Genomic DNA, 12645 nt, shown 5'->3' with positions numbered 1-12645 from the left:
TATTGGCCAGGACACCAGGAGAAACTCCTTTCTCTTTTCAAGTAGTGATCTTTAACATCCACCTGAAGAGGGAGATGAGACCTTAGTTTGATGTCTCACCCAAAGGTTGGCACCTCCAACAATGCAATACACCCCCAGCAACGCACTGGAGTATCAGCCTAGACTTTGTGAGTTCAAATCCCAATGTGGGACTCAAACCTACAACTTTTACTCAGAGGCAAGAGTGCTACCAACTGAGCCAGAATGACGCAGAAGCTTTAATGAACATGATAATCTAAAGGATTTATTTTGAATTATTAAATTGGTTACTTAAAAGGAATCACAAGTACATTTAAGGTAATCTCAACATACTTACATTTTTAAATCACTGCAGGAAATGATTCCCATAACAGGGAAAGGCTCGCTACTATGTCCAGCAAGGCAGCTCTGAACTCCAGTGTCAAGAAATGAGTCTTGGCTGCAGGTGGATGTAAACATGCAGATACAAACTACTTATCCTGCCAACATCCAAATTTGGGTCTGAGAGGGAATCAAGAATGCTGGAAAGCATCTTTTTCATTGGCAGTCTGTTGGTAGAATTGCTATTGATGCAATAGCAATTCTACCAACAGTGACACAAATATACTCAACTTCTTCAGAAATCCTATATGTGTTGTTCTGTAGAATGCTTAGCACCGAAGTTTCAAACTATAAACAGTTAGGAAAAGCAGGATTCTTTGAATGTCAATGCAGCACCAACAATTTCTCATTTTATCTCAGATTTACATCAAAGCATATCGCCAACAACACTTCTATAATAAAAGTCTACACAACAGTACCTGTGGGAGCTATCGTATGTCTTTACCAATCACAGGTTTTCAATGACTGCCACTGAAGAAAATTGGCTGTAGGAGATGGAAAGAAGCAAAGCAGCACATTGATTTGAATCTTACCTCCATAATGAACAGGGATCTCTATTTTTGGCCCTATAACATAATGGCCCTCTTCCAAGCTGTGGGCAGTGATAGTTGTCCATTGCCGGCATGAATGAAGCAAAACCAAATCATTCTCTCGTATCCCTTCCACGGTTTCTCCTGCAACAAATACATTTCATTGTCATTAGCAAACCATAATAGATATACTTTCAAGGGTATTTCCATGGTCATGCTAGATCATTACATTTAATTTTAAGTGCTTATTGTTAATTTTTTATTTCGCAGACTAATATGTCCTACTTCAATTCCCCCATCACAAAAATGGGGCTCAGAAATTAGAATGATGAACTCAGATAGCTTGATGTCAAAGTTGAAACAATTATCAAATCCAAGCTTATACATAATGGAGAGAATATGCCTATGATTTTGTCACACCACAATTTTATTTTTTTAACATTGGTTCTCAAAAGAATAAACTGCTTCAAAATTAGAATTTCTGAGCACCCACTTTGATTATTCATTCATATTAATTTCTAAGAGATATGGGAAAACCAGAAATAAAGATCTTTATGTAAAGAAAAAAACATATTTATTTTCTTGTTCAGATGAAGCAATAAAAATAAACTTCTGATGGGATCTAAATCTCAGTATGTTCTGCATAGAAAGAACTAGGGAGCAAATCGCTGATAAATTGCTAGGGTATTTTGAGTATATGACTGCATTTTTTGTTAAAGAAACTGGTCACTTCAATAAAACAACGGAGCTCTAATGTCCTCAGACTGAAGTTGCTGCAAAAAAAATACAGCTTTCCAAATTTTCAAATGATTCATAGATTCATAGAATATTACAGCACAGAAGAAGGCCATTCGGCCCATCGAGTCTGTGCCGGCTCTTTGATAGAGCAAGTCACTTTCACTAACCCCACTCACCAGCTTTCTCCCGATAACCCTGCAAACCCGTCTTCCCCAGATACCTATCCAGTTCTCTCTTAAAAGCTGTTATCGAATTGAACTTGACTACCCTTTCAGGCAGATCATTCCAAATTCGAACAACAATGATCAGGGACCAAATTTCAAAGATGTTTCTCTCAGCTCAAAACTTATGTACTAAGAGTATGACTGATTTCCCAAGTTGCATATCTTTATAAATAATGCATTTGATATAGCACTTCATCAATTTGTCAAAATATCCCAAAGCACTTCACAGGATTCACTGTAAAGCAGTAGTGGTCAACCAATGGCCCGTGGGCCGGAAGTTGCCCAAGAAGCCATCAAGTAATGGCCCTAACGAACTTACCTACTAGTCTAGGTAAGTCCGTGTTCAATCAATAATGTGTTTTTTCTTGATTGAATATTTCTTGATTTATGGCATAAAGCAATCAAGAAAATTTATTTTGTTAGCCAACAAAAAGGTTGGCCACCACTGCTGTACAGTGAGGTGACTAGTGTTATACAAGCGAGCATGAGCTCCAAAATAATAATTACCCCCATTATCCACTTAATAAAACTTTCAAATTATGAACAAAAATATAAGCTTTTAGAAAAAGACAAGTGATGCACTAAGTCATAATTTGAAACAGATTTTTAACATCAGCCCAAATCTCCATTACTGTGAACATTTCAGGTAGTGATGGATTGGGGTTTGAAATAGGTTGAGATGAAACACTGTCAAGGTTGCACTCTGAATTAAGCCTGATTGAGGAACCAGGGAGGTTAATGAAATTCGAGACAAACCCTTTACAGCTGCCAACAGCCGATCAAGATGACTTGTATTGTTTGATGTTGAGCTGTAGAAAGTTAGATTTATGCCAGATAGGTAATAAAACAGCAAATGTCCTCTTCAAGAGTAATAGTGGAGCAGAGTTGGACATCAGTGCACATATAGAAACTATGCTCATGCTTGTGATAAGCTAAATGAAAGATTTTAAAGGTGGAATAGTTATTTAAGAAGTAGCTATCCTGTTTAGCAATATCTGAAACTGTACAAATCTGATCATCCCACAGAGGTAGACCTGCTCACACAACAAAAGTGTTGCACAAATTGAGCAGACCAGTAAAACATTTTCCAAGTATTTACATATTTATGAAGGATTATTAAAAACATTTTTGGGGGAAATGCAAGATTAATTTAAGATATGTCCATTCGTACTTTGAAATGTGGGGCTATTTTAATCAGCACAAGCAGATCTTTTAAATGGGTAAGTATGAATTTCAGTTGTTTGGACAAATAATGGAATATAGTAATATTTTCAGTAACTTGTAGCCTGGAATGTTTATTCTGTGTGAAACGTCAGGTATAAAAACAATCTATACAATTTTTTTATGGTACATTCCAGAACTTCATAAAGAATATTTTCTGTATAACTGCTCCAGGTGGTGCCAAGAGGATGGTGCAAAGCTCTCATACATTTTATGCAAAGTTGTGCTGCTCACTAAGAGGCTTAAACCAAGGAGTTCCTGGCATCTGTTATCCACTTAGTGAGGGTACAAAGCTGTATTTATTGGCTGTCAAATGAGCAACTAGTGACTTTCTTGGGGAAGGGAAGTACAAGAGGAAGTAAGCGCCAAGGTAACATGTTTTACAACAGAATATTAAAGTCAAGTCAACCTCCTGCGCAGTTTAGGTGGTCTGGTTCCTGAGTCAAGTGGGTCCACAGTATTCCAAGGCATTGTTGATGGCTGATGAAGATAGAAGATGTGAGATGTATTAAACATGGAAATGTTAGCATTGTGCTTGTTCAAACTATTTTTGAAGATTGGTTCCCTGATGGAGCAGACCTAATATTTTTCACTTCACTCCCTGTCACTATTCATTTATTTCAACAACAACTTGGATTTATATAGCGCCCTCCATATTGGGGCAGCGTCTCAGAGTGCTTTACAGTAACGGATCCCAGGGCTGAGCCAGGGGGATGGGGAGGAAGGTTGACCAAAGGCGTGATCGAAGAGAAAGGTCTTCAGCAGGGACCTGAAAATAGGAGAGAGGGAGCGAGGTGAAGGGAGTGAGGAAGGGAGTTCCAGAGCCTCGGGGCATAGTGGCTGAAGGCACAGCCGCCAAGGGTGGAGCGGAGGACTCGGAACAAGGAGGAGGCCAGATCCGGCGGAAGAAAGGCAACGGGTATGGATGGTAGTGGAGGGAGGCCAGTTTATTCAGTTTATTGTTAAGTGAAATTAAGTTTTAATAAACATTCTTAATAAATATTCAAATGTCTTGAGAATGTGGTTGATGACCTCAAGAATTACAACAACAAAATTACATTTGTATAGGAGTCCTGTAGCTCAGTGGTTGGAGCACTTGCCTTGCAAGCGAGACACCTGGGTTCAATTCCAGGCAGGGCGAAACCTTGGGCAAGTTTCCTTACTCCACACGCCTAATAATAATCCCTCCAAAAAACAAAAACAATAATAAATTGGTCATTTTCAATCGACCACTGTTTTGTGGGACACTGCTGTGTGCAATTGGCTGCCGCGTTTCACCCACAAATATACAGTCAATTCACTTTACAGCATATTCTGTGAAGCGCTTTGAGATGTCTAGAAGTCATGAAAAGCGCTATATCAAATGCAAGGATTATTATTATTATAGCGCTTTTCACGTCAGGAGGACATCCCAAGGCGCTGGACAGTCAGAGTTTCAGACCCAAGCTGGGGGCCGAGATCGGGGGAGTACAATGGGGGAAGCAGGGTAATCGAAAGCAGGATCGAAGAGGAGGGTCTTGAGATTGGTCTTGAAGAAAGCAAAGGAGCGGGGCGAGGTGGAGGGACTGCGGGATGGAGTTCCAAAGGGTGGGGCGGAGTGGCAGAAGGCCCGCACGCCAATGGTGGGGTGAGCGAGACGGGGGACCTGAAGCGGGCCAGAGCCCGCTGAGCAGAGGGAGCAGACAGGATGGTAAAGGGTTAGGAGATCGCAGAGGTAGGGGAGAGCAAAAGGATGCAGGGCTTTGGAGGTGAAGACCAGGATCTTGAACTGTATCTATCTTCTGTGTGATGGTAAGCCAGTGGAGTTGGGCAAGGATGAGGGGATAGTCACGGAGCCTGGTGCGGGAGAGGACACGGGCTGCAGAGTACATTTTTGTATAAATTATAATCCCAATGAATATAAACTATAAACGTTACTTAATGGAGTGGGGTGATCTTTCATTAAAACGTATACCCTATTTTTCAGCAACATCTGAGACACTTTTCTCTCCCAAGATTCCAAGTCTGAAACCAGAGATATGATTTCTAGTAAAAATTCCCTCCATACGACATTCAGCTCACCATATTGCACTGCACACTGGGGCCAAAATAAACACCACACAAACTTACTACACTAGAGACAACAAACCAGGATAAAGATTTATGGTATGAATTTAGGAACCATGCCAAATTGAAGTGTAAAATTAAAAGAATGGAAGAAAAATTGTACCACAATGAAAAATCTACATGAACTACATTATATCGGGGCTGACAACATGGGAATCCAGACAGTAAAAAATCTATTCAAATGGATGAGTACACCCAATTCAAGTACAAACACGTATACGTCTGATCCAATGATAAATGGGGAAAAAAGTAAAAACTATTTAAATTTTCAACCAATTTTATTTCACCACCATCTTTCGCAAAATACAACTTTTGGTGAGATTCCCAAGATTTAATTGATGGCTGTCAAATCAGACTGTGGCAATTAATCTGAAAGCCCAAATCGTAAATAAGAGGGTAATTGCACATCAATAATCAGGTCAGAAATATGATCTGTATTTTTATCTCAAGATCAGGAAAATTCTTTATCACAGCTTGATGGATTGAAGTGCAGAGACTTATGGGTGGGTGGGGGGAGAAAGAGAATGAAGAGCAACTGCTTTTTGGGGTTTTACAGCTTGCTATCAACATGAGAAATTTAAGCTCTGTTGAAACACAAGTTGAGACATCTTCTATGGAAAACATAGATGAGAGCCCAATAACTATTGTGCAGCACGCTGCCAAGGTTCAAAAAAGTCAGTGATGAGTGATTGTGGAAACAAAAGGGCGAGGGTGAAAGAAGTCATTTCAATCTCTTCCTCCAAAAAATAACCAAGTTTCATTTTTTAAAAATCTACAAAGATACATTCACCTTTTTATACTGGTAAAAGGCAGCCTGTAATCATTTATTACTTTGGTCAGCAGAATGTCTGACATATGGAAAAGCATCACCACACCTCAGATTATCCAAACAGAGTTTCAGATGGAGTTCCACAAACATGTGGCAAGGTTTCCACTGCTTGTCCATCTAAGGCCATCCCTAACCATCAAGACTTGCACAGTTAACAAGTGGGAAGAATACCTAGTCCCAGTGATCAGTCTGTCTCTCCAAGTTCTGTCAATGAGCAAGGCTAGCTGGTCTGTCATCAGCAGTCCCACCTGGTTCAGGAACTGAACTATGGAGACCACCACAGACTGTATTTAGTTAATTTTCACTAACTAAATACAGAGCCAATCCACTTAACAGTATATCCTTATGAAGCACTTTGTGACATCTCAATGACGTGATAAGTTGCTGTATCAAATGCAAGGATTATTATAATAATTTTGAAATTCCAATGTCAAACATGTTACCTTGGAGGCAGCACATCTCCAACAAAAACCTACTTAGCCTCTTCTCCTCACTCCCCCCTCGGGAACAAGAAGGATCAGCAAAACAAAGTGCTACAATTAGGTCAGAAATGCCTGGAACTGAAGTTTATTCTCCCCAATGTTATCCCATACAACACTAATGAATAATCAAATTATGGTATGTGACAGGTTGTCTCTTGTGTTAGCCAACATACAAGAAAACATTAAAAATACCTACAGGGGTCTTTGGTATTTTTCAATGCTACTGTATAAGCAGTATATCAAATGTCAAGAAGCTGAAAAGGCCATGTCTACTACGCAATTGTGTCCAGGTTTACACTTCATAGGTTTTGAGTGGGCAAGCAAAACAGTCCTTTCCAGCTAATTATTCTAAAGTTGCTTCCAAATTTAAAATGGTCAATGGAAGCCAAGACTCAAAAAAGGTTATGTTAATTGGGATTAACAAAACAACTAAAAATAGAAGGAACCAGGGAACCCAGAATTTAATTTAACATTGGTTACTTCAATGATACATTACAGAACTGACGTTACTGCTGACATTTCAAACATTTCATTAGAATATCCTTAGTGCTCATTTCCTGGAATTTCTGAAAACCTGCATTTTAAGGGTTAAAATGTATCCCACAAGGAAACAAAGTTCATATTTAGTTCATTTACACATTTAGCTCCCTTTAGTGGGAGACATCCTATCTTTGATCCATAAACAATATACAATGGGTGGGGGGGGGCAGAAACAGTAACCTTCCCCACTTCCAAAACAGAACAAATTGTACACAGACACTGAAATGCACTGATTTATTGCATCAGTTTCCAAGAAATTTGCGAGGTTAGTTATAACCACACTTCTTTCAGGAGCTACCACTCAAACTGAAAAACCGAACCTTTGGAGACAGTATCGCAAAGCACATATCAGCTCTACACAGCTCTACACAATTCAATTTACAACCAACCAAAACCAATTCCCGATCATACGCAACCAAACATTCTACGAAAAAACCCCACCCCTGCGCGTCAATGTGTTAAATTTACATACAGTATTACTGTACTCTATTTCGCCCACAAAATATAGTCAATTCACTTTATAGTATATTTTGTAAAGCGCTTTGAGACATGATAAGGTGCCATATCAAATGCAAGGATTATTATTATACTAAACAGCTTTTGAGTAAAATTACGACTGTTTGTGGGACACTGCTGTGCGCAATTGTTTCACCCACAAAAATACAGTCAATTCACTTTACACTCTATTCTGTGAAGCCCTTTGAGACGTTGAGAAGACGTGAAAAGTGCTATATCAAATGCAAGGATTATTATTATTACACTGAAAACCTAACATATTCAGATGAATATTTAGACTTCAAAACTAAATTGTAAAAAATATTTTGATGTAATTTAGAAATACACTACTTGAGTTTCCTCGAGTCCAGCACAACCCCAAAACAAAAAAAACTCTACAATGACTGCTGCATTTCACCACACAAGCCGCCAATTAAACACTTCAGTCACTTCAATCAAACTCATTACAATCTCTCTCTACATCCCATACCAGACCCTTAATACCCCAAAGGAGAGTAAATTTTCACCCAAAGGATAGTGGAAATCTGGAACTCTCTCCCCAAAAGGCTGTAGCTACTGGTTTCATTCACACCTTCAAAACTGAGGTGGATAGCTATTTGTTAGGTCAGGATATCAAGAGACACGGGGCAAGAGCAAGTAATTGGAATTGAGGTGCAGATCAGCCATGATCTTACAGAATGGGGGAACAGGCTAAAGGGGCTGAATGGCCTAGTTCTGTTTCTATGTTTCTAATATCCCCCGATACCCAGACCCTCAATATACCCAAATAAATAATCCTTGCATTTGATATAGTGCTTTTTACGTCTTCTAGACGTCTCAAAGCACTTCACAGAATCGCTGTAAAGTGAATTGACTGTATATTTGTGGGCGAAACGCAGCAACCAATTGCGCACAGCAGTGTCCCACAAAAAATGGTGGATTAAAAATGATCAATTTATTATTGTTTTTTTGGAGGGATTATTATCAGGGGTGTGGAGTAAGGAAACTTGCCCAAGGTTTCGCCCTGACTGCCTGGAATTGAACCCAGGTCTCGCTTGCAAAGCGAGTGCTCTAACCACTGAGCTACAGGACTCCACCCGATACCCAGACCCTCAATACACCCGATACCCAGACCCTAAATACACCCGATACCCAGACCCTCAATACACCCGATACCCAGACCCTCAATACACCCGATACCCAGACCCTCAATACACCCGATACCCAGACCCTCAATACACCCGATACCCAGACCCTCAATACACCCGATACCCAGACCCTCAATACACCCGATACCCAGACCCTCAATACACCGGATACCCAGACCCTCAATACACCCGATACCCAGACCCTCAATACACCCGATACCCAGACCCTCAATACACCCGATACCCAGACCCTCAATACACCCGATACCCAGACCCTCAATACACCGATACCCAGACCCTCAATACACCCGATACCCAGACCCTCAATACACCCGATACCCAGACCCTCAATACACCCGATACCCAGACCCTCAATACACCGGATACCCAGACCCTCAATACACCCGATACCCAGACCCTCAATACACCCGATACCCAGACCCTCAATACACCCGATACCCAGACCCTCAATACACCCGATACCCAGACCCTCAATACACCCGATACCCAGACCCTCAATACACCGGATACCCAGACCCTCAATACACCCGATACCCAGACCCTCAATACACCCGATACCCAGACCCTCAATACACCCGATACCCAGACCCTCAATACACCCGATACCCAGACCCTCAATACACCCGATACCCAGACCCTCAATACACCCGATACCCAGACCCTCAATACACCGGATGCCCAGACCCTCAATACACCCGATACCCAGACCCTCAATACACCCGATACCCAGACCCTCAATACACCCGATGCCCAGACCCTCAATACACCGGATGCCCAGACCCTCAATACACCCGATACCCAGACCCTCAATACACCCGATACCCAGACCCTCAATACACCGGATGCCCAGACCCTCAATACACCCGATACCCAGACCCTCAATACACCCGATACCCAGACCCTCAGTTCACCCGATACCCAGACCCTCAGTACACCCGATACCCAGACCCTCAATACACCCGATACCCAGACCCTCAATACACCGGATGCCCAGGCGGGTTCGGCCTTGCTCAGCGTCTCTCACCGGTGTCCAGCCTGACGAGTTGGGGTAGTCGGTAGGAGCTGACGAGCAGGTCGAGCGGCAGAGCCACGCCGCTCCACTGTATCTCCCGGTGAGCGGTGGCCGCCTCCATGTCTGGCGGTCGGGGGGCGCCGCGCGGGGCGAGGGCACGAGCGGCGGCAGCTGATCAGCCGCGGCCCAACCCCATCTCGCGCGGCGGCGGTTGGAGTGCGTGCGCGGCGGCGGCGGCGGCGGCCGTGTCCGGGCTGTGGCTGTGGGCGCTGCTGCGGGTGTCCTGGGGGCTGTACTCGGAGTGGAGTTGTGCCGCGCTGAGCGCTCATCGCCATTCCCGGAGTCACACGCTCGGCTCGGGGCCTGGGGGGGGGGGGGGGGGGGGAGGCTGTCCCCGCCTCGACACCGAGCGCCGCCTCCCGGCCCCACCGCAGCACCACCTCCGCCTGGTGGGCAGCCGTCTGGCCGCGGGTTGAGCGGGTTGTAGCCCAAAAACTAGCCCGAAAGTAGCCCAACGTTACCTGTCATCAAAGTGGCCAATTTTGGGCACAATTTTGGGCCGATTTGTACTCAGGGTTGAGTTGGTCTTTCAGGCAGTGATCATGTAAACAGCAGTGGGTCAATGCACTGGATGGTAGAGAATGCACTGGATGCGGACTTGCTGCATAATTACAATACTTTAGTTTTATATTACCTGTGTATATGAAACCTGACATTATTAATTGACACGGCAATAAATCCAAAACACACGCTTTTTTTTTAAATGCACGGTCAAAACCTGAAAAGATTTCACACGTCCAATATAAATAAATGCCAGATATTAGTCGATGCAATTTCAACACGATTAAGATTGATTGATTGAAGACGTGATGATGCGGCTTCAAGACACTTATTTTGCATGAGTGGGCCAAAAGGGTGTGAGTTGTTAATGTTGCCACAGTTTAGTCCTTATATCAATCTCTTCCTGCATCAACTCTTCTCACATAGAAATTACTGCAGACCAAGAGCTCATCCAACATAACGCCTAATAATAATCCCTCCAAAACCAAAAACAATAATAAAAATTGGTCATTTTCAATCTACGACTGTTTGTGGGACATTGCTGTGCGCAATTGGCTGCCGCGTTCGCCCACAAATATACAGTCAATTCACTTTACAGTGTGTTCTGTGAAGCGCTTTGGGACGTCCTCCCGACGTGAGAAACGCTATATCAAATGCAAGGATTATTATTATTATTATAAGAAAGTACAAATATTAGTTTACCCACTGGAACTATCTATTATAATTCCATTGACCTTCTGTTTCCCCCATAACCTTTTATATTCTCATATTCCTTCACTAATCTGGTTAAGCAAAAATGCACCCAATGCTTTCTGATATACATATGTCGAGTATATATTACTGATTTTACTGTTATGTCAGGGCTTTTCTGGTAAGTAAATACAAGTTGTTGTTGTAAGTACCATTGATAGCTGTTTGTCCTTTGCTCCCAACATAATAAAATTATAGACTAGTTGCAATGGATGTTCAAAAATAGTTACAACCCACTGAGAATTTTGTTAATCAAATTTAGATAAAGAGGTAGAATTATGCTACCCCAAATATTTTTCTTTTCTCATAACATAACATAACATAACATGTAGGAGCAGGAACAGCCTGCCCCGCCATTCAATCATGGCTAATCTTCTAATCTAACTCCAGCTAATAGCTAATAGAATTATTCTCCTTGGCATAGATTGAAACTTATAATGTTAAAGAGATATTTCACTGAGCAAGCGTAGACAGTACAAGTATATGGATTGCTTTGTGAGAATGATTTTAGGAATAATCTGTTTGCACGCAAAGGTTTGTGTGCACATCAAATGCATTGAGGACTATGTAAATCTTCAGGACAAAAGCATTGCGTACAACTGATGTTTGGATTCATTTATACAATTGGGCTTGACTCTAGATCTGTAACTGTTTAAGAGAACAATGCACTATTGATTGATCCTTTGTTCGACATTAATGGATTAATATCTGAGCATTATAGCCTTGATTTTCCTAGTTTGATATATAAGCAAATACATGAGATTTATGGTTTTTTCTTTATTTTGGCACAATTCAAGGAAAAAACTCTGCTGCTTACTGGCAAACATTGTTTTAATGTAATATAATATATAAAGCATATTTACATAAAATTTCACTAGCTCCCTTGAACAGAACAGTAAAAAAGGCTTCATGTTTGCTAAATGATCCTTTCATCATCTCTGGCATCCAAATTTTCTCTCCATTTTATCTGTATGTCATTGATACAGTATTATAGCTCTACACCTGATTGTTCAGCGCTTTGGGATGTCCTCCCGACATGAAAAGCGCTCTATAAATGTTGTGTTGTATAACATCAGCTCCATAGATATTGCTCTCTTGCTCCTTCTGAGCTCAGTGGTTAGAGCACTCGCTTTGCAAGTGAGAGATTTGAGTTCAATTCCAGGCAGAGGGCGAAACCTTGGGCAAGTTTCCTTACTCCACACAGAGCCTAATAATAATCCCTCCAAAACCAAAAACAATAATAAATTGGTCATTTTCAATCTACGACTGTTTGTGGGACATTGCTGTGCGCAATTGGCTGCCGCGTTCGCCCACAAATATACAGTCAATTCACTTTACAGTATATTCTGTGAAGCGCTTTGGGACGTCCTCCCGACGTGAAAAGCGCTATATCAAATGCAAGGATTATTACTTTATTATTATTATAATTAAATGTGGAATCTTACAGGTTATTTCTCCTCTCTGCACCTGACTATGTTGTAACCAAAACACTGTCTCATAATCTATTCCTTTAGGGGCAGACTTGGAGCAGGGATTCTTCCCACTCATCTCCTGTTGATCCTAGAAACCAAAGCCCTAATGGATAGGAT

General features: G+C 41.7%; 1 protein-coding gene across 1 annotated transcript in view; it reads right to left on the bottom strand.

Annotated features, from left to right (window-relative positions):
• Positions 1–9920, bottom strand: part of garem (GRB2 associated, regulator of MAPK1) — a 52955-nt gene extending 43035 nt beyond the window's left edge. The window contains exons 1-2 of the mRNA XM_007887965.2: positions 9758–9920; positions 933–1073 (exon numbers count right to left, since the gene is read on the bottom strand). Coding sequence (XP_007886156.1) covers positions 933–1073; positions 9758–9866 — 250 coding nt within the window. The 5' untranslated portion in view covers positions 9867–9920. The remainder of the gene's footprint in view (positions 1–932; positions 1074–9757) is intronic.
• Between the last annotated feature and the right edge of the window lie 2725 nt (positions 9921–12645).

Source organism: Callorhinchus milii, unplaced genomic scaffold (genome assembly GCF_018977255.1).
Source record: "Callorhinchus milii isolate IMCB2004 unplaced genomic scaffold, IMCB_Cmil_1.0 Scaffold2, whole genome shotgun sequence".
NCBI classification, from domain to species: domain Eukaryota; kingdom Metazoa; phylum Chordata; class Chondrichthyes; order Chimaeriformes; family Callorhinchidae; genus Callorhinchus; species Callorhinchus milii.
This window is presented reverse-complemented; position numbering and strand designations above follow the sequence as displayed.